The 21979-nt window shown below is 42.3% G+C and overlaps 3 protein-coding genes across 3 annotated transcripts; all 3 read right to left on the bottom strand.

Annotated features, from left to right (window-relative positions):
- Nucleotides 1-903: 903 nt before the first annotated feature.
- Nucleotides 904-4758, bottom strand: LOC112216098 (cathepsin Z). Its single transcript, XM_024375793.2, has 6 exons — nucleotides 4602-4758; nucleotides 3317-3480; nucleotides 2555-2734; nucleotides 2260-2410; nucleotides 1727-1892; nucleotides 904-1498 (listed from the first exon to the last, which is right to left on the bottom strand). The coding sequence occupies exons 1-6, from the start codon at nucleotides 4715-4717 to the stop codon at nucleotides 1373-1375; spliced, it is 903 nt and encodes a 300-aa protein (XP_024231561.1). The 5' UTR covers nucleotides 4718-4758; the 3' UTR covers nucleotides 904-1372.
- Nucleotides 4759-8687: 3929 nt separating this feature from the next.
- Nucleotides 8688-11902, bottom strand: LOC112262783 (probable aminopeptidase NPEPL1). The gene is made up of 4 exons (XM_042305201.1): nucleotides 11897-11902; nucleotides 11555-11680; nucleotides 10056-10169; nucleotides 8688-9656 (listed from the first exon to the last, which is right to left on the bottom strand). Exons 1-4 carry the CDS (start codon nucleotides 11900-11902, stop codon nucleotides 9492-9494), a joined length of 411 nt encoding a protein of 136 aa, XP_042161135.1. The 3' UTR covers nucleotides 8688-9491.
- Nucleotides 11903-12024: 122 nt separating this feature from the next.
- On the bottom strand, nucleotides 12025-21862 carry LOC112262067 (probable aminopeptidase NPEPL1). Its single transcript, XM_042298187.1, has 6 exons — nucleotides 21420-21862; nucleotides 20188-20226; nucleotides 18361-18442; nucleotides 12525-12675; nucleotides 12219-12295; nucleotides 12025-12076 (listed from the first exon to the last, which is right to left on the bottom strand). Exons 1-4 carry the CDS (start codon nucleotides 21450-21452, stop codon nucleotides 12527-12529), a joined length of 303 nt encoding a protein of 100 aa, XP_042154121.1. The 5' UTR covers nucleotides 21453-21862; the 3' UTR covers nucleotides 12025-12076; nucleotides 12219-12295; nucleotides 12525-12526.
- Nucleotides 21863-21979: the final 117 nt, after the last annotated feature.

The following is a 21979-nucleotide window of genomic DNA, read 5'->3' as shown; positions in this document are numbered from 1 at the left end:
TCAAACCCAGTCAGTTATATTGGTTCTAAGCAGGCCTGTTGCACAATGGCAAACAAGCAGAAGGATCTGCAGAATGCCTGAGACGTCAGTTTAATTGGAGTTCTAACTCAGGTCTCCTGTGTGCCAGACAATGCAAATGGTCAGTCACATGTTACCTTTGCCGGAGATTTGAACCTAACACGTCATTGGGTCTCAGGCAAGGTTCTTAACACAATCACGCTCTTTTGACGAGTAACCTTGCTGGAGCTTGAAGACTTGTTTTGCAGGTGGGTAGTCTGAAGTGTCGCCCCTTGCGCAATTAAAGCTGAATCAGCGTGAAGTAACTCGCTAAGCAGGCAACGTGATGTGCCACTGGATTTCTCAAATTGCACTGGTTTAACCACTGGGGGTCGCTGTGGAGTGAGTATGTAGCAGATGTGGATCTGTGACAGCCTAAATTGGCACCCCTTTTATCAATTGAAAATTGCCACTTTCAATAGCATGGTGGGTACAATACTTCAGGGTGGTCACATGTTTGTGAAACAGATGTCCTGAGTTAGTCTCTGTATAAGCTGATTGTCCTTTAATTTGTCCCCATAGGCTTTATCTAAGTGGGCTAACAGTGTCGTGACATGCAGGAGACCTGGTTCGAACCCAGTCAGTTGCAAGATTAAATGGAGTTGAAAGGCTATCCAACTACTCTTATGGAGGACAAATTGCAGTTGACACTCCCTTCTTACGCAACCTGTGATCAGAGGGAACCAGAACACACAGCCATGGTCAAGATTCTTAGCTTTCAGGAAGGTGGTCAATAGCCTGAATGGTTCAAATTCTTAAAATCCAGCGACATACCACATTAGTTTCAGAAACCGCTAGAAGCGGCTGATTTTGTTCCAGGTTGAATTTTAAATGAATGCAATAGCGTCCATATTGAAACTCAAATTTTAATACATTTAAAAAATTTAAGACCCAGATTAAATACAAGTTCAATTTTTTAAGTCAATGATTCAACTTGTACATTCAAACATAGAAATGTAAATAAACTCTGTCAGCACTGAAATCACAAGTTAGTGCCTTGATACAATCCTTGAGTTAATCATGAACAAAAGACATATGGCATCAGAATTGATGAAGGCTACCCCTGCAAACATTGACAGCAATTTGTTTGCTTACTGGCATTGATCTTTGGCTAATTGTGCACATCTGCAGTCATACTTGTTCCCAAGGCAAAGCACATGTCTTGTTGCCACAAAAAAAACTGAATGTTCCCTTTCCCTGATTTTACAGTGTTAAAATGTCAATGTAGCCTGAGATTGTCATAGAAAACTGTAGATATGCATAGAATAGACAGCATTGTGTTTAAAATAAACTGGTTGGCTCCACTGCCGGTTGTCTACATGTAGGTCTTGGGAACGATGGGATCTCCATACATGCAGTCTTCCTCCAGGGCCAGGTTGTACTGACTGCCACTTCCTCCCTTGTAGGCGCTGGTCACGATCCTCAACCAGCCCTTCTCTCCCTGGCAAGAAAATAGAAACTTCCTCAATCTGGAGTGTCAGCTAGATAAATATGCTTGATGGTACATGAGCAACAGAAAAGTCAAGTTAACTACAGGAAAAGCTATAGGCTAGGTTTGTTGCTGCATCTTGAGCGCAAATTCTGTAGCAGAACAGGATTCTCTGCTGCAGTTTCCATAGGAGATCACTACAGACATAAAATGGCATGCATATTCATTAGATAAGCTTACCCAGGGCTCTCCCCAGGAGTTGCGGACAATCCAGAACTCCACACCATTCTCATCCAGGCCCCAGCCGGCAACGGACACAATGTGGTTGATGTAGGGCTCCTGTATATACTCAGAGTACAGGCCTCCTGTGTAGGCGTCCAACTTGTCTGTTGCCATGATCCCACAGCTACCAAAGACAAAAAAAAAGGCGTCTGTATTTAGTTAAAGCGACTATGTTTGTATGTACGTTTTGAGGGGCAGGAAGGGAAAGAGAATACTTGGACAGAGTTGCATGGCTGCAGTAAGCCAATGAACATTAAGCAGCAACTCCATACAGACAAGCAAAATTAATTGTTCCTTCACTAAACTTACTAAGTCATAGTGCTACTATGGGGTCACTTTGTTTCACTGCAAACATGGGCAAGCTGACACTGTGGTAGGTGCCCGTTTGACTGACTTGTCTCTATTTCTCATGCAAATCCATACACCGTCACTACAGGAGGAGCGCATGAGAAGAGAAACAGTCACCACGTTGACCAAGTCCAGTTCCTAACCTGATCGGTCCACCAGCGTAGATCTCAGCCATCATCTTCTCCCTCCCACTGACAGGGCCGAAGTCGGCGACCTTCCACAGGGTGTAGTTCTGGATGATGTTGCAGACCCCGAATGTGGTGCAGGTTCCACACTGGTTAAACTGTTTGCACGCTGCAAGACAATATGGAGAACATGTTAAATCAGAGAAATGGCAAATTAACCACAATCTTAATTTTGTGATCAAGTCTATAATGGGAAAGCTGCTGAACCAAGTAAGTGACTGTTCAGCTGAGAGTTAAGATCTTGAGGCCTTACTCTGATCAATGGCCTGGTAGTTGTTGCAGGTCTCATCAGGGATGCCATGTTTGTTGGCATACTCCCATACCCCAGTGTGATCACCTCCATGACAGGAGCCAGCCTCACCACAGTCCACCACATTTTGGACTGACAGATAGGCAGAGGGCCAGGCTCCCTTCCGCTTGATGTTTATGCGATCTGGGAAAAGGAGCACACAAACAACCAGTCTATTAATTCAATACTTGTTCCAGACTCTGCTCATAAATGTGTAAGTCAAACTTAGTAAGGACAAGTCTAGGAATCTGAAGTCATTGTATTATGATAAAGGATTACTTGTATGAGCAGAGGAGGAAATTGCCTTTGCATTTTAAAAACAGATTTACCGGAAACCCAAATGACAGGAAACCATGAAGCTATAACTACACAGTCAGGTGTTCCACAAAATTCCTTGCCAGGCCAACCCCCAAATGGGTCAGGTGTTAAATGCCTGACAGGCAGTCATGTTTGAACAATTGCAATTCCACTTACGTTATAAAATCTAGTTTAAGTGACTTTAGACTGGTAAACTGTATTTATGACAGTCATCTTGAAGGGCAATTACCAAGCTTCAACACTGTACCTATAGAGAATCAAAAGTTTGCAGACATCCATAGCCAAATAGAATTTTACAGTCCGATCTTCATCCTGTCCATTTGTACCATGTAAACTGTATGCTTTGTTAATTTCTATGAGCTGTACAAATTAGATGACAGCAGAAAGGCGAGCTGGAAGTCAGGCTACCTGCCATGGCGCTGGTGCTTCCGTGTGCCCAGCAGGAGCCACAGTACTGGGGGATGTGCTGGTTGCGGGTAGTGCTGACGTAGTTGGTGCCGTTGATGTTCCTCCAGTCCCAGGCCTTGGGGAGCTCATTGGCTTCAAGGAACTCGTAGGGTCGGGGCATCGTCCTGATGAAAGACATGACATCAGGGTACAAGGTGCTCTAGATATCATTTTTGGGGGGATAAATTGGTCGTTAGTCTTGTCCCGTCGCTGCAATTCCTGCACGGACTCGGGAGAGGCGAATGTCGAGAGCCATTCATCCTCTGAAACACGACCCCGCTAAGCCGCACTGCTTGCTTAACCTGGAAGCCAGCCACACAAAGACAGAGGAAACACCATACAGCTGGCAACCGAAGTCAACATGCATGTGCCCAGCCCACCACAAGGAGTCGCTAGAGCACGATGACTGGCCAAACCCTCCCCTAACCCAGACGATGCACACTAGGCCAAATTGTGCACCACCTCATGGATATCCCAGTCAGCTGCGACCCAGCCTGGGATCAAACCCAGGTCTGTAGTGACACCTCAAGCACTGATGCAGTGCCTTAAACCGCTGCGCGGGAGGCCCTAGATAGCGTTCTAAATGTAGAGCGGCTCAAACTCTGCAAGCATGAAGGCGCTAAGCACTCGAAAGGGTCCCATGCAAAACCGGACCAGATTGAGCTTGGCAGAGCTGTGAGCACCCAATAGCAAAATGGGATGATAAGCTTTAAGCGACAGGTCAAAGTCTGCCCAGACTACAGTCATCTCCTAACCACAGACAAGTCAGAAACCTTGTCTCCGTCGGCTTTGATTGCTTTAAAACTTTAGATAGCCATGATGCGCCTTCCGTAATACACTGATTAAGTCTTAAAGGGGAGGAACTTGTCAACATTTGAACCATTAACCCGGTTGTACTATGTACAACAAACTCGCTCAGTGACTGACTAATAATATCAATGGCGTGCAGAAGATGCAGGCAAAGTACGCCTGAACAAATTAAGAACACAGAACAAAAAACAATTGAAACCACTAGAGGCAAAAAATAAGCATGCGCCTGCTGGCCGCCCTACTTCCCATATCAGATGGCTACGATTATATGAAACAAACAAAAAGTACAACATAAAACAAAAAAAAAGGATAGAGGGTAAAAAAATCTAAGTTCCTACTTACAATCATGTTGCAACAACTAGTTACTATTTATAGCTCAAGAACAATCACTAGACATATCAAATTTGGTGATGGAAGACATCACGGCTAAAGTTACCTGAATCCATTGTGCTTGTTCAGCTTGGGTCTATAGCATGGCTGCTTCTCGTTAAAATAGCGTCCAGCAAAGACACCCGACACCATAAACACGAATAACAACAGTGACCGAGCCATGTTGAAAAATATTTGTCATATGACTTCTTCGAAACTCGTTGGGATTTTTATACTGTTTCACCACGTGGGTCAACCTGAACAAGGCGCAAACGCGGCGCAGACTCGCAGAGTTTTGTGTCATAAGGATTATACTTCCCTGCCATTGATTACTGGGTTTACAGACAGCACGAGGTGGTTTATAGATCAGTGCTAACTGCAGTTCGACCTACGTGAACAACCACGTCGCAAACGCCATCCCGTGATTAGTGACTCATTACAAGTACACTACACACATAGGAACAGCTGAATTGATTTTGTTTTACAAACATTGCACCTTCTAATTAATTAACCAACCAAACATTGCCCTTGGCTTTAATCATAATCCTTTCAAAAAGTTACATTTTGGGTGGGGGGGTAATATTCCCGAATGGGCATAACATGGGCAGAACCTGCACTTGCAACATCCAGAAAGTGATGCATTGGTATGCTACAATTTGAGGCTTGCCAAAATATGACATTTCCATTTTACAGGCTTGCATGTTTCATTGCAAGTTTAATTCAAGAGAGTTATTGATACAATGTTAACAATTTTACAGGCTTGCCTGCATCAATGTGGCCTGCGATCTAAGGCACTGCATCTCAGTGCTAGAGGTGTCACAACAGACCCTGGTCCGATTCCAGGCTGTATCACAACTGGCACACAATTGGCCCAGCGTCGTCCAGGTTAGGGTTTGCGGGTGTAGGCCGTCATTGTAAATAAGACTTTGTTCTTAACTGACTTGCCTAGTTAAATAAAGGTTAAATAAATAATAATAACCCGTGGCATTCAAGTGTTGCTCCATGCAAATGATCCGTGGTGGAAAAAGTACCCAATTGTCTTACTTCAGTAAAAGTCATGATACTTTAATAGAAAATGACTCAAGTAAAAGTAACCCAGTAAAATACTAGTAGAGTAAAAGTCTATAAGTATTTGGTTTTAAATATACTTAAGTATAAAAAGTAAAAGTATAAATCATTTCAAATGCCTTACATAAAGTAAACCAGACTGCACCATTCTCTTGTTTTTTAGCCAGGGGCATACTCCAACACTCAGACATAATTTACAAACAAAGCATGTGTGTTTAGTGAGTCTGCCAGATCAGAGGCAATAGGGAAGACCAGGGATGTTCTCTTGATAAGTGTGTGAATTGGACCAATTTCCTGTCCTACTAAGCATTCTTCAAAATGTAATGAGTACTTTTGGGTGTCAGGGAAAATGTATGAAGTAAAAAGTAAATTAATATATTTAATGTAGTGAAGTAAAAGTTGTCAAAAATATAAATAATAAAGTACAGATACCCCCAAAACGACTTAAGTAGTACTTTAAAATATTTCTACTTAAGAACTTTAATGATATAGGGTGCATTCCTGTGTCTAGGCATTGCTGACAGATCTTACAACACTTGGATAGGTTTTACATGTCAGCTAAACACAATACAGCAATCTGTCAAGTCGATGACAACCAATGTGCTAGGCAACCAGGGGGTTGCTGAAATGTTTGGCAGGGGTAGGGGTAGCCAGGGTAGCCATGCAGTTATAATTATACAAGGAATATGACAAAGCATATAAGATTGCTTAATGTTTAATTCCAAGAAAAGCAGAAGACAAATTTCCATCTCATGTTGACTAATAAAGTTATAGACCCCCTTCAGCACCCAGCTGTGCCCTGGACCACATATGTGAATTGATCGCCCCCCATCTATCTTCAGAGTTCGTACTGTTAGGTGACCTAAACTGGGACATGCTTAACACCCCGGCAGTCCTATAATCTAAGCTAGATGCCCTCAATCTCACATAATTTATCAAGGAACCTACCAGGTACAACCCTAAATCCGTAACCATGGGCACCCTCTTAGATATCATCATGACCAACTTGCCCTCTAAATACACCTCTGCTGTCTTCAACCAGGATCTCAGCGATCACTGCCTCATTGTCTGCGTACGTAATGGGTCCGCGGTCAAGAAGAGAAGAAGAGGAACCAATATACTCAGTCAGTTAGGAAAGCTAAGGCTGGCTTTATCAAACAGAAATTTGCTTCCTGTAGCACTAATTCCAAAAGGTTTTGGGACACTAAAGTCCATGGAGAATAAGAGCACCTCCTCCCAGCTGCCCACTGCACTGAGGATAGGAAACACTATCACCAGATAAATCTACAGTAATCGATCATTTCAATAAGCATTCTTCTTCGGCTGGCCATGCTTTCCACCTGGCTACTCCTACCCCTGCCAAACATTTCAGCAACCCCCTGCAGCAACTTGCCCAAGGCCCCCCCGCTTCTCCTTCACCCAAATCCAGACATCTGATGTTCTGAAAGAGCTGCAAAATCTGGATCCCTACAAATCAACTGGGCTAGACAATCTGGACCCTCTCTTTCTAAAATGATCAGCCGAAATTGTTGCAACCTCTATTACTAGCCTATTCAATCTCCCTTTCATATTGTCTGAGATCCCCAAAGATCGGAAAGCTGCCGCAGTCATCCCCCTCTTCAGAGGGGGAGACACTCTAGACCCGAACTGTTGTAGACCTATATCCATCCTTCCCTGCCTTTCTAAGGTCTTCGAAAGCCAAGTTAACAAACAGATCAATGACCATTTCGAATCCCACCGTACCTTCTCCACTATGCAATCTGGATTCCGAGCTGGTCACGGGTGCACCTCAGCCACGCTCAAGGTCCTAAACGATATCATAACCGCCATCAATAACAGACAGTACTGTGCAGCTGTATTCATCGACCTGACCAAGGCTTTCGACTCTGTCAATCACCGCATTCTTATCAGCAGACTCAATAGCCTTGGCTTCTCAAATGACTGCCTCGCCTGGTTCACCAACGACTTCTCAGATAGAGTTCAATGTGTCAAATCGGAGGGCCTGTTGTCTGGACCTCTGGCAGTCTCTATGGGGGTGCCACAGGGTTTAATTCTGGGGCCGACCCTTTTCTCTGTGTATATCAATGATGTCTTGCTGCTGGTGATTCTCTGATCCACTTCTACGCAGACGACACCATTCTGTATACATATATATATATATATATATATGTATATTTCTGTATACATCTGGCTCTTCTTTCGACACTGTGCTAACAAACCTCCAAACGAGCTTAAACACCATACATCATTCCTTCCATGGCCTCCAACTGCTTTTAAATGCTAGTAAAACTAAGTGCATGCTCTTCAACCGATTACTGCCGGCAGCCTCCCACCCAACTAGCATCACTACTCTGGACGGTTCTGACCTAGAATATGTGGACAACTACAAATACCTATGTGTCTGGTTTGACTGTACTCTCCTTCCAGACTCACATTAAGCATCTCAAATCTAAAAATTAAATCTAGGATCTGCTTCCTATTTCGCAACAAAGCCTCCTTCACTCATGCTGCCAAACATACCCTCGTAAAACTGACTATCCTACCGATTCTCGATTTCTGCGATGTCATTTACAAAATAGCCACCAACAAACTGGATGTAGTCTATTACAGTGCCATCCGTTTTGTCACCAAAGCCCCATATACTACCCCCCATTGCAACCTGTATGCTCTCGTTAGCTGACCCTCGCTGCATACTCGTCACCAAACCCACTGGCTCCAGGTCATCTAGAAGTCTTTGCTAGGTAAAGCCAAGCCTTATCTCAGCTCACTGCTCACCATAGCAACACCCACCCGCTCCAGCAGGTATATTTCACTGGTCATCCCCAAAGCCAACACTTCCTTTGGCCACTTTTCCTTCCAGTTCTCTGCTGCCAATGACTGGAACTAATTGCAGAAATCACTGAAGCTGGAGTCTTATATCTCCCTCTATAACTTTAAGCATCAGCTGTCAGATCACTGTACCTGTACACAGCCCATCTGTATATAGCACTCCCAACTACCTCATCCCCATATTATTACTTACCCTCTTGCACCCCAGTATCTCTACTTGCACATCAGTAATGCTAAAATTGTAATTATTTCACCTCTATGGCCTATTTATTGCCTACCTCCCTACTCTTCTACATTTGCACAGTGTACAGATTTTTCAATTTTTTTCCCTATTGTGCTATACGTTTGTTAATGTGCAATTCTGCAGAGTTGTTTTTGTCACTGTGCTTTGCTTTATCTCGGCCAGGTCGCAGTTGTAAATGAGAACTTGTTCTCAACTGGTCTACCTGGTTAAATAAAGGTGAAAAAAAATATATATATATATATCCTATTCCAAATATCCAGCTTTACTATTCACATGGGTTATTCCCAATGTCCAGAATGAGAAGTTGGCCATCAGTGGCTAGGCTATGGCTAAAAACCAAAGTATGTGTTTGCCTGATACCTAAACAAGCTAATTTGCTCAAGGACATTGAAACAGAAAAATAAACCATCACTTACCACACAGGATCAAATACCTTATTCAGTTACTTAACCATTTAAGGCTGTATTTTGATTTTATTATAGCTATGGTTAATTTTGGAGAATGGTGATAATGCTCTGGTAATTCATTCAAGGAAGACAGAACCTTAGTGTTCCACATGCTATAAACATTTGCATATTCATCATCCCTCCCAATTATTCATGAACCATTTGGAGACTAAATTAAAGACAGTCAATTAAATACAACATGAACAAATTTGAGAGAAATTCTAACCACCTGCTCTTTTTCCCAAAAAATGTCACTTCATTGTGAATGAGTCGAATAAAAATTGAGGATTAGAAATGCTTTCTAGGTGTTCAGTGTATGTCAGTGTAAAGAGTGGAGGTGGGTGGGTCCAGAGGTGTCTGCTTGGAGGTTTTACACCAGTCTCCTCCACTTGCAGTCGTGCTCCATCGGGTCCCTGGATGCGGCATTCATGGTAGCGGCCCCCAGAGGAGACACAAGGTTGAGCATGGGGTCGTCTGAGGCCTGGCTGAACAGAGCCATGAGCAGAGTCACGCCAAAGTCGGTTGTGCGCTCCCCCTGCGGAGTGTAAGGCAGGGAAAGAGCGAGAGAGGACAGGTTACACCATGACTCAACTATATTTGGGCTCCCAGCCCCCATTCCCTTAGCTCCTACACATTTCTTCACCGATCTATAAGCACTAGATTGATAAGCTATACATAGGAAGATCCTTTGTTTATACAAGTCAGTCAAGATCTGTGAGGGGCTGAAATGAATTTAATATAGCATGTCTAGTCTATACTTTCTAAATATTAATTGAAACTTTAAGGAGCTGTTTCCAGACACATTAAGCCTAATGCTGGACTATAAAGCATTTTCAGTGAGGATTCTCCATTGGGTCTGCTTTTTAGATCATGACTAGGTTTAATCTGTGTCTCGGAAATCACCCCTACTAAACTCAAATATCTAGTCACTTACAGCATGGACAGGGGAGGCTATGTCCACATGGACCCAGACCCCAGGCCAGTCAAAACCCACGTGAGAGCCGATAAAGAGGCCGGCACAGGAGCTCGTGGCGTTCTTCCTGTCCTTTCACAGACACAGCAAAGACATCCATTTACATTTGAGTAATTTAGCAGACACTCTTATCCAGGAACACAAGGAACACAATTGCTTTTTGAATCGATGGCAATTTAAAGATACCGTGACGAGATCCTGAGACCCAAAGTCGTGCCATTCATCTGCCGCTATCACCTCACGTTTCAGCATGATGCCCCATGTCGTAAGGATCTGTACATAATTCCTAGAAGATGATAATTTTCCAGATCCTCCATGGCCTGCATACTCACCAGACATGTGACCAATTGAGCATGTTTGGGATGTTCTGTATTAATGTGTGACAGAGTGTTCCAGTTCCTACCAAAATCCAGCAACTTCGCACAGCCATTGAAGAGGAGTGGGACAACATTCAACAATCAACAGCTTGATAAACTTTATGCAAAGCAGACTGACTGGTTTTCTGATCCACACCCAAACCTTTTTTTTAAAGGTATCTGTGACCAACAGATGCATTTCTGTATTCCCAGTCATGTGAAATCCATAGATGAAGGCCTAATGAATTTATTTCAATTGACCGATGTCCTTACAAGAACTGTAACTCAGTAAAATCTTAGAAATTGTTGCATGTTTCATTTATATTCCGTATAGATTTAAACCTTTTCTGGTCGGCAACAAAAATCAGCCCCAATTTTGTGCTGATCAGCGACAAATGTTTCACTTGCAATTAGCTACTTCACTAGCTAGCACAAAAAAGTCTAATATGGTGCATCATGTGGTGTTTTCAGAATGAGCCAAATCAGCACATCATGAGGGTTACCACAGGATGTGGTGTTGTCATCACCAGCACGAGGTGTGTTTTGAGTTAGAAAATGACTGTTCTAAGGAAAATCTGTTTTTGTAGGCCTAACAATTTTGTGTGATTAACACCATCCACTTGTGTGAGACACCCTTGATAAGTTGTTTTGAGTTCCTCAGAGAATGTGGGGAGTTTGTCTTGGGCTAAAGATAAATGTCAGTGAGTGCAAAGATCAATGGAAAGTAAAACTTTTTCATTCCTAGGTATTATGTCTGTCACAAGCCCTGTTAACCTTTGCTCTGATTGAAGTTCCGTGAATGTAAAACAGTCCCAACTGGCTTTTATGAGTGTTTCAACAATGTACATGTGATGACTTGACTTTCTTGGGCTAACATTTATTACCCAAACCATCACTTCCGAACATTTTTTGGACTAAGTCTTATAGAAATACAAATACATCAAATATTAGAGGCCTAAATATATTATATAATTGCAAAATGATATCCCTCTTGCTGCAAAATGACAATAAGTGATTAAAGAAGTGTGGGGCATCAAAGTAATGTAGGCGAGTGTTGTTGCCAAAGCTGCACTGTTGTGGCTCTAGAGGCCACCCGTCACACACCTGTGCCCCTGTCAGAGTGGCCATATCCAGGATGATGTCAGCAGAGAGGTCCTTGCTGGCATACACCACACCATCAGAGAGCACTAGCCTACCTTCAGCATCAGTGTTGTTGATCTCCACTGTCCTCTGTGAGAAAGTTAGCAAAACAAGAGGGGGGAAAAAATGTATTTCAGGCCATAAATTCCTCAATCAGAAAGGCAGCAAAAAGAACAATAGGCTATTGAAACCATAAATTAACCAAACAACAAACTAAATGTAAGCCAATAATGAATCATTGCTCAAATGCCAGCTAATTGTTTCTTTCCCACACAAAAGCCCATCAGAAGGAAAAACTCTACTTACCTCCATCAGGTTGCAATCATATTAGCCCGGTTCCCATTACCTTGCCTAACCGGTTTACATGCTCCCCCAATGGCTACTCTTTCCAGAGTAGAGCGTGTGGATGTCATCTGGCCGTGTGGCAGTGGGTCCGACTGCATTCTCCGCCAGGCAGAATACGGCATGGAGATTGTCCTTGAAGCCCTGAAATAAAGACACATTTCAACAGCTCTAACCAAACTTTCAGTGCATGTTCCAATAGGGTGTCTCCTAACAGGACCTTATGTTTCAAATAAGAACTTGACTTGAAAGAGTAAGCAGGGGTAGTAGGTACAGTAGGCCTCACCTGATTGACAGTAGCTTTGAAAGCTCCTAAAATGGCTGCTGCCTCACAACAGTCTCTTTCATCCCAGGCATGTTGGTCTTGATGCAAAAGAAAAGTACATTCAACCTTTACAACATTGTAATTTAATACTTATTTGGCTGGAAACTCCCTAACATCCATTGAATTGGACAAAATAATCACATTAATGACCCATTCCAAATGGCACTCTAATTCCCTTTACCCATAGGGCTCTGTTCAAAAGTAGTGCACTACAGGGAATATGGTGCTATTTGGGATGCAAACCCAACTGACCAGCAATAAGCATACCTTTATACCTTTCCCTTGATGCGGAGACCTCCAGTGTCATACACGATGCCCTTGCCCACCCATGCAATAGTCTGGGTGGCACCATCTGGTTTGTGACTCAGGACTGCCAGGGCAGGAGGGTTCACCACTGCCTTGCCCACTCCATAGATCTCTGAAGGCCCAAACAATCCAAAGTGATTGAGTTGATGATCACAGAAACGAATATTGTGTTATCAGTCAGAGAACCATGATGAGTGTATGTGTATCATGACAACTCATAAACCAGAATACACACTTTGTTTCAATGTGGAAAAACTCATTTAATTTGACATTCCTTTTTGCCAAAATCTCTTGGGTCCCATTAAATCAGCTTGTTTTGTTGAGAAAGTAACAAAGCTGAATAGAAACGTTGTATATTCAAAGACAAAACGGAGAGGAGAACCACCAAACAAACATACAGAGCCGTATGCCCCCTTTCTAATTTGCTCTACTTTTGCATATTTTTTTTTTCAACCCAAACCTATATTAGATAAAGGGAACCTGAGTGAACAAATAACACAACAATTACATACTTAATTTAATAAACTAAATTATGCAACACACAATGCCCCTGTGTGAAAAAGAAATTGCCCCCTTACACTAAATAACTGGTTGTACCACCTTTAGCTGCAATGACTCCAACCAAACACTTCCCGTAGTTGTTGATCAGTCTCTCACGTCACTGTGGAGGAATTTTGGTCCACTCTTACATGCAAAATTGCTTTAACTCAGTGGCATTTGTGGATTTTCAAGCATGAATTGCTCGTTCCAAGTCCTGCCACAACGTCTCAAAACGTCTCAAAAATCGCTGCAGCTGTACATAGTCCATCGGTAAATAGCCCACCCAATTTACCAACCTCATCCCCATACTGTTTTTATTTATGTACTTTTCTGCTCTTTTGCACACCAGTATCTCTACCTGCACATGACCATCGAATCATTTATCACTCCAGTGTTAATCTGCTAAATTGTAATTATTAGCCTACCCCTCATGCTTTTTGCACACAATGTTTATAGACTCCTTTTTTTTCCTACTGTGTTATTGACTTGTTTATTGTTTACTCCATGTGTAACTCTGTGTTGTCTGTTCACACTGCTATGCTTTATCTTGGCCAGGTCGCAGTTGTAAATGAGAACTTGTTCTCAACTAGCCTACCTGGTTAAATAAAGGTGAAAAAAAAAATTGTGATAAGGTCAAAATTTGATTGATGTAGACTTGATTGTGTGTTTTGGATCATTGTCTTGCTGCATGACCCAGCTGTGCTTCAGCTCGCAGATGGATGGCCTGACATTCTCCTGTAGAATTCTGATACAGAGCAGAAATCACAGTTCCTTCTATGAAGGCAAGTCGCCGAGGTCCAGAGGCAGAAAATAATGCAAATAATGCAAATAATTCCACTATAATTGAGAATTTCAATAAGCATTTCTCTAAGGCTGGCCATGCTTTCCACTTGGCTACCCCTACCCCGGTCAACTGCCCGGCACCCTCCACAGCAACCCGCCAAAGCCCCCACCATTTCTCCTTTACCCAAATCCAGATAGCTGATGTTCTGAAAGAGCTGCAAAATCTGGACCCCGACAAATCAGCCGGGCTAGACTATCTGGACCCTCTCTTTCTAAAATTATCTCCCGAAATTGTTGCAACCCCTATTACTAGCCTGTTCAACCTCTCTTTCGTATCGTCTGAGATTCCCAAAGATTGGGAAGCTGCCGCGGTCATCCCCCTCTTCAAAGGGGGTGATACTCTAGACCCAAACTGCTACAGACCTACAGTGCCTTGTGAAAGTATTCGGCCCCCTTGAACTTTGCGACCTTTTGCCACATTTCAGGCTTCAAACATAAAGATATAAAACTGTATTTTTTTGTGAAGAATCAACAACAAGTGGGACACAATCATGAAGTGGAACGACATTTTTTGGATATTTCAAACTTTTTTAACAAATCAAAAACTGAAAAATTGGGCGTGCAAAATTATTCAGCCCTCTTAAGTTAATACTTTGTAGCGCCACCTTTTGCTCCGATTACAGCTGTAAGTCGCTTGGGGTATGTCTCTATCAGTTTTGCACATCGAGAGACTGAATTTTTCCCATGCCTCCTTGCAAAACAGCTCGAGCTCAGTGAGGTTGGATGGAGAGCATTTGTGAACAGCAGTTTTCAGTTCTTTCCACAGATTCTCGATTGGATTCAGGTCTGGACTTTGACTTGGCCATTCTAACACCTGGATATGTTTATTTTTGAACCATTCCATTGTAGATTTTGCTTTATGTTTTGGATCATTGTCTTGTTGGAAGACAAATCTCCGTCCCAGTCTCAGGTAGTCTTTTGCAGACTCCATCAGGTTTTCTTCCAGAATGGTCCTGTATTTGGCTCCATCCATCTTCCCATCAATTTTAACCATCTTCCCTGTCCCTGCTGAAGAAAAGCAGGCCCAAACCATGATGCTGCCACCACCATGTTTGACAGTGGGGATGTTGTGTTCAGGGTGATGAGCTGTGTTGCTTTTACGCCAAACATAATGTTTTGCATTGTTGCCAAAAAGTTCAATTTTGGTTTCATCTGACCAGAGCACCTTCTTCCACATGTTTGGTGTGTCTCCCAAGTGGCTTGTGGCAAACTTTAAACAACACTTTTTATGGATATCTTTAAGAAATGGCTTTCTTCTTGCCACTCTTCCATAAAGGCCAGATTTGTGCAATATACGACTGATTGTTGTCCTATGGACAGAGTCTCCCACCTCAGCTGATCTCTGCAGTTCATCCAGAGTGATCATGGGCCTCTTGGCTGCATCTCTGATCAGTCTTCTCCTTAGATGAGCTGAAAGTTTAGAGGGACGGCCAGGTCTTGGTAGATTTGCAGTGGTCTGATACTCCTTCCATTTCAATATTATCGCTTGCACAGTGCTCCTTGGGATGTTTAAAGCTTGGGAAATCTTTTTGTATCCAAATCCGGCTTTAAACTTCTTCACAACAGTATCTCGGACCTGCCTGGTGTGTTCCTTGTTCTTCATGATGCTCTCTGCGCTTTTAACGGACCTCTGAGACTATCACAGTGCAGGTGCATTTATACGGAGACTTGATTACACACAGGTGGATTGTATTTATCATCATTAGTCATTTAGGTCAACATTGGATCATTCAGAGATCCTCACTGAACTTCTGGAGAGAGTTTGCAGCACTGAAAGTAAAGGGGCTGAATAATTTTGCACGCCCAATTTTTCAGTTTTGGATTTGTTCAAAAAGTTTGAAATATCCAATAAATGTCGTTCCACTTCATGATTGTGTCCCACTTGTTGTTGATTCTTCACAAAAAAATACAGTTTTATATCTTTATGTTTGAAGCCTGAAATGTGGCAAAAGGTCGCAAAGTTCAAGGGGGCCGAATACTTTCGCAAGGCACTGTATATCTATCCTACCCTGTCTTTCTAAGGTCTTTGAAAGCCAAGTTAACAAACAGATTACTGACCATTTCGAATCCCACCATACCTTCTCCGCATTGCAATCTGGTTTCAGAGCTGGTCATGGGTGCACCTCAGCCACGCTCAAGGTTCTAAATGACATCATAACCGCCATCGATAAGAGACATTACTGTGCAGCCGTATTCATCAACCTGGCCAAGGCTTTCAACTCTGTCAATCACAACATTCTTATTGGCAGACTCGACAGCCTTGGTTTTTCAAATGATTGCCTCGCCTGGTTTACCAACTACTTCTCTGATAGAGTTCAGTGTGTCAAATCGGAGGGACTGTTGTCCGGACCTCTGACAGTCTCTATGGGTGTGCCACAGGCTTCAATTCTCGGGCCGACTCTCTAAAACTTGCTACCCTCTCCACTACTTTCTGTATACATCAATGATGTTGCTCTTGCTGCTGGTGATTCTCTGATCCACCTCTACGCAGACGACACCATTCTGTATACTTCTGGCCCCTCCTTGGACACTGTGTTAACTAACCTCCAGACGAGCTTCAATGCCATACAACTCTCCTTCCGTGGCCTCCAACTGCTCTTAAATGCAAGTAAAACTAAATGCATGCTATTCAATCGATCACTGCCTGCACCTGCTCGCCTGTCCAGCATCACTACTCTGGACGGCTCTGACTTAGAATACGTGGACAACTACAAATACCTGGGTATCTGGTTAGACTGTAAACTCTCCTTCCAGACTCACATTTAAGCATCTCCAATCCAAAATTAAATCTAGAATCCGCTTCCTATATCGCAACAAAGCATCCTTCACTCATGCTGCCAAACATACCCTTCTACCGATCCTCGACTTCGGTGATGTCATCTATAAAATAGCCTCCAACACTCTACTCAACAAACTGGATGCAGTCTATCACAGTGCCATCTGTTTTGTCACCAAAGCCCCATACACTACCCACCATTATGACCTGTACGTTCTCGTTGGTTGGCCCTCGCTTCATACTCGTCGCCAAATCCACTGGCTACAGGTTATCTACAAGTCTCTGCTAGGTAAAGCCCCGCCTTACCTCAGCTCACTGGTCATCATAGCAGCACCCACTCGTAGCACGCGCTCCAGCAGGTATATCTCACTGGTCACCCCCAAAGCCAATTCCTCCTTTGGTCGTCTTTCCTTCCAGTTCTCTGCTGCCCATGACTGGAATGAATTGCAAAAATCTCTGAAGCTGGAGACTCACATCTCCCTCACTAGCTTTAAGCACCAGCTGTCAGAGCAGCTTAAAGATCACTGCACCTGTACATAGCCCATCTGTAAACAGCCCATCTATCTATCTACCTACCTCATCTCCATACTGGTATTTATTTATTTTGCTCCTCTGCACCCCAGTATCTCTACCTGCACATTCATCTTCTGCCGATCTACCATTCCAGTGTTTAATTGCTATATTGTAATTACTTCGCCACCATGGCCTATTTATTTCCTTAACTTACCTCATTTGCACTCACTGTATATAGACTTTTTGTTTTCTTTTGTTCTACTGTATTATTGACTGTATGTTTTGTTTATTCCATGTGTAACTCTGTGTTGTTGTATGTGTCAAATTACTACGCTTTATCTTGGCCAGGTTGCAGTTGCAAATGAGAACTTGTTCTCAACTAGCCTACCTGGTTAAATAAAGGTGAAATAAAATAAATAAAAAATCCCCAAACCATCACACTACCACCACGCTGACCGTTGGTATGAGGTTCTTACTGTGGAATGTAGTGTTTGGTTTTCACCAAAAATAATGGAACCCATGTCATCCAAAAAGTGATACTTTTCAATTATATTCTCATAGGAAATTCTTCCAAGAGTCTTGATGATCATCCAGGTGCTTTTTGGAAAACATGAGCCAACTTTTTGGATGACAAGGGTCCCATTATGCAAATACTTTTTCATGGCAATGTACCAAGAAAACTCCATAAGGGAAGTGGAAGAAAGCATGTGGTCCACACGTGGCCTGATACATACAGTACATATTTATGTTGTTGTTTAAACACTTCACAAGAGTACAGCCAGTTTGGAAAAGGCTTTTATAACTGGCCCACACATTAGTCTGTGTGATTGCAAGCAAAGAACCCAACAGATTGGAGTTCCAATCCATAGCTAAAATGGCTTCAAATGGAAGCATAACACATAGCCAAGGCTTTGGATGCATGGCCATTATTTTACTTTTATTTTACTAGGCAAGTCAGTTAAGAACAAATTATTATTTTCAATGACAGCCTAGGAACAGTGCTTTTGTGAGTGATTTTGTCAGTGATTTTGTACCTTGTCAGCTCAGGGATTTGAACTTGCAACCTTTCAGTTACTAGTCCAATGCTCTAACCACTAGGCTACAAGCCTTCTCCTGATACAGTACCTCCAAATCCTTTCTGTTTCAGTTCCTCTCCACGAATTATGACAGGAGTAACGCCCAGTTCTGTCCCCACTGCCTTAATCTCCTGAAGACAAAAAGACATACCCAGTCAAATAGAGTATATTTGGTTTAAAATAAGTTGTTAGTTAGAGCTAGACTCCAAAGTCAGCTGGTTGGACCAAATATTAATTCATGTCACGAGGAGTAGCTAGGTTAGTCGTTGCCTGGGGTCCAGGTGGTGAATATCTAAATACACCATCTGGAACATGATAGTGTTTGTTCCTCTCAGATTTTCTACAAGCCAGAATGTTGAATACAATTATTTTAACTTACTCTGCACTGTTGGTCCTTCAGTTGCTTGAAATTTGAGATACAATATCCACAGGAAAGTATTGTTTAACCAACCTTTTAAAGCATCGGTACTGAAGTTAACATTTCTATCATCTGGCACACATGTAAAACCATATAAACACCTGCAGTATACATGGTTCACGTGTGTCCGTCTTGTGCACGTACCTTCGGTGATGAACAAAAGAAAAACAATTGCAGCCAGCAATTGTGAAGTCACTCAGAAAAATGAATCAAGTCAGTAAAAAGAGTTGTAAATTAACAAATTGTTCACAAACTGAACATCACTAATCTTGATTGCCACACACATAGACCTGTGTTTTGAAGTCGGTTTAATAATAACGTTACTTTCCTGTGGATAGTTTGTCAAAAATTGACCAACTGAGGGACCAGCACCACGGACAATCGGCAGAGTATGTTTAAATAGTATTGTATTCAATATTCGTGACAAACAAGGGACATTTAGAATGTTTATATGTAAATGTGCAGAGCCTTGCGACTTGGCACATGAACATGTTGAGAAGGTTGGAACATGTTAGCTAGCTAATACAGCAAGACTGACTTTCCCTCAGGCCGGCTTCCTCTAGTAAAATGGGGGAAAAGTTGAATATTACATTTAAAAAAAAAATAAGAATAGTGGCCAATTTCTTTTGTCAGGGATCAAGGAATTAGTCAATATGGTTGGTTGGAGAATACAGATGGCATGTTACAAACGAACAGTGGTTTTGACCAGTGGCGGCAGGTGAGATAAACATTTTTTTCATGAGCATGGCCTTATTTCTATTAGGCCTTACAACAAATATTGGATGACTGTCATTCATATTCCATTCACCCAGTTCAATGTACCATCGACAAGATTTAGGCTACTACATGATAGGCTACCCGAATTTGCCCTATAAACATCACGAGGTTGCTACAACCTATCCTACAAATTAAAGTTTATAACGTAGGTGTACAGGTCAAGAGACAAATTGGAGGAATAAAGGTGACAGACAGTGATACATTCAATACCACCTTGCACACTCTTACCTGCATCTAGCTTATCTGGACTGCAATAATTTCATTCTGTTTGCTTCCATTTAAGAATAGTTTGGCAATAGAAACAGCGGAATGAATACACCCCTGATCCCCGCACACACAGCTCACTTTCATAGCAGCCATATACAGCTTCATCACTTTGCTTGTTGTATAAATTCCTTCTTGCATCTACGCACTCTCCGCCTTTTAGCTTTTCCCTTCGCTTGTGGACTTCAGTGCACAACACGAGCGGTTTGTGACCAGGCGCAAAAAACTCTCCAAGCCTAACCTTCATACCATAACCGCTACACAGCCTACATCATTGTCAACATATTAACGTTGTCAACAAACTAGAACTAACACGTTAGTAAACCCACAATCCAATCCATGTATGCAATCACACAGTACAGCAAGCAGTTTAGCAGTTGTCCCGGTGGCAATAGATTTATAAAACCGAAAGCTTACCTTGACTAGGAAGAGTTGCAGTGTTGGATAGATAGCCAGCTAGTTAAAAAGAAGAAAAAAAGCCTACTCAACAACCTGACTCTAAATGAGCTAAGTAAGTGAAAGGTAAACTAAGAAAATATTTACGACATATAGCTAGCTCCATCACTCTGCTGCATCTCCTTAATTAAAAAAAAAAAGTCTTTATGCACTGCAGTGCTAGTTGGTTGTAGCTTTTTATTTATTTTTTTTTTTTTTAACCTTTATTTAACTAGGCAAGTCAGTTAAGAACAAATTCTTATTTTCAATGACGGGCTAGGAACAGTGGGTTAACTGCCTGTTCAGGGGCAGAACAACCGATGTGTACCTTGTCAGCTCAGGGATTTAAACTTGCAACCTTTCAGTTACTAGTCCAACTCTCTAACCACTAGGCTACCCTGCCGCCCCATGGTTATGCTTTCAGTACTAGATTTATTCTCTGATCATTTGATTGGGTGGACAAGATGTTAGTGCAAGAGCTCTGATAGGTTGGAGGGCGTCTTTCCGGAAGTGGTCATAATTACTGTGTAAGTCTATGGAAGGGGGTGAGAACCATGAGCCTCCTAGGTTTTGTATTGAAGTCAATGTACCCAGAGGACAGAAAATAGCTGTCCTCCTGTTTATACCATGGTGCTACCCTAGATGGTGCTGTTGAGGTTACTGTAGACCATTGCAAAACAGTGTTTTAATCAGTTATTTGGAGACATTAATTTATTATAGTTACATCTAAAAATGATAACTTTTTAAATGTTTCACAATTTTTATTACAATTCACTGAGTAGGATGGTCCTCCCCTTCCTCTGAGGAGCTTCCACTGGTTTTGACCAGAATGCTTCTCTCCAACGCTCTACATTCATTTTGCATAAAGTAGAGCAGAGTTCCGCTTTTGCTACCGCTCTGCTTGCAGGGTTCTAAATGCTCATTTTCTCATAGCGTGCCCTCCTTGAAAATGAATGGGAGCAGAACTTCTGCCGAATTCGTTGTCGGTGAAAACCCACTTTTCTAGCATGACTTGATTTGTGGTAGCTAAGCTAGTTTGCGAGCTATCTAACCATTGAACTATTAGCGTAAAAGTAAGCATTGTCATAGTATAATTACTAGGTAGAAAAAAAGTTACTGATACAGGTTAGCCAGCAAGCTTTGGTGAGTGCTTGTCGGAGAACTCCAGCGCCGCTCAGTTCAGCGCGTGCAGCCCTGCTTTTTTATTTCCTCACCTTTACGCTGACACCTGGCTGCAATTTCCCCATGACTTGGGTCCAGGTTGCTTGCTGCAGGTTGCTTGCTGCAGGTTATTCAGTTGACCGAGAATTAGACCAGGCGATTTTGGGGCTCCGAGTCTCCGGCAGAAACCTTGAATTCGAGCACCACATTCGCCACCTTTGGACATAGCGACGGATTGGTACACTTTATCGTACATCCTGCTTTTCATAGAGAAGTGTCACAGCTGAGGTTGAATTAGATGCCTTTTCCATATTTTTGTATAGTAACGTTAGTCTTTCTATTTAGTCTTTTCCACTTTGATTTTGCGGGGGAAATGACCAAAACGTACTGATTTAAGAAATCTATTTCACACACTATCTAACCCTCCTTTTGCAAAGTTTTTTTGGATCTCTGAAACTGCTGCTACAAACCTAATGCAATGCATCACCTTTTTTTTACTGCTAATATCCACAATCGTTTAAAAAAAACAAGCTAATATACCACAAGGACATAGCAAGGGTTTTTTCCACACAACACGAGCAATGCTGATTTACCATTGAAGTGTGTCTGTATA

The sequence above is a fragment of the Oncorhynchus tshawytscha genome, linkage group LG02 (genome assembly GCF_018296145.1).
Source record: "Oncorhynchus tshawytscha isolate Ot180627B linkage group LG02, Otsh_v2.0, whole genome shotgun sequence".
NCBI classification, from domain to species: Eukaryota; Metazoa; Chordata; class Actinopteri; order Salmoniformes; family Salmonidae; genus Oncorhynchus; species Oncorhynchus tshawytscha.
The sequence above is the reverse complement of the archived record's forward strand: the minus strand, read 5'-3'. Positions and strand labels throughout refer to the sequence as shown.

Bases quoted from the DNA above. Each gene is read 5' to 3' on its own strand.
- LOC112216098 (XM_024375793.2), bottom strand. From the start codon at position 4,717: ATGGCTCGGTCACTGTTGTTATTCGTGTTTATGGTGTCGGGTGTCTTT. The intron at 2,735-3,316 runs GTAGCCTGACTT...TCCTTTTCCCAG, and splicing joins AAGCACCAGCGCCATGGCAG to ATCGCATAAACATCAAGCGG. The intron at 2,411-2,554 runs GTAAGGCCTCAA...ATTGTCTTGCAG, and splicing joins CTACCAGGCCATTGATCAGA to CGTGCAAACAGTTTAACCAG.
- LOC112262783 (XM_042305201.1), bottom strand. The intron at 10,170-11,554 runs GTGTGTGACGGG...CTGTGTCTGTGA, and splicing joins CCACTCTGACAGGGGCACAG to AAGGACAGGAAGAACGCCAC. The intron at 9,657-10,055 runs GTAAGTGACTAG...TACACTCCGCAG, and splicing joins TAGCCTCCCCTGTCCATGCT to GGGGAGCGCACAACCGACTT.
- LOC112262067 (XM_042298187.1), bottom strand. From the start codon at position 21,452: ATGGGGAAATTGCAGCCAGGTGTCAGCGTAAAG. The intron at 20,227-21,419 runs GTGAGGAAATAA...CTTTTTAACTAG, and splicing joins AGCCAGGTGTCAGCGTAAAG to CTGGCTATCTATCCAACACT. The intron at 18,443-20,187 runs GTAAGCTTTCGG...TTTTGTCTTCAG, and splicing joins TGCAACTCTTCCTAGTCAAG to GAGATTAAGGCAGTGGGGAC.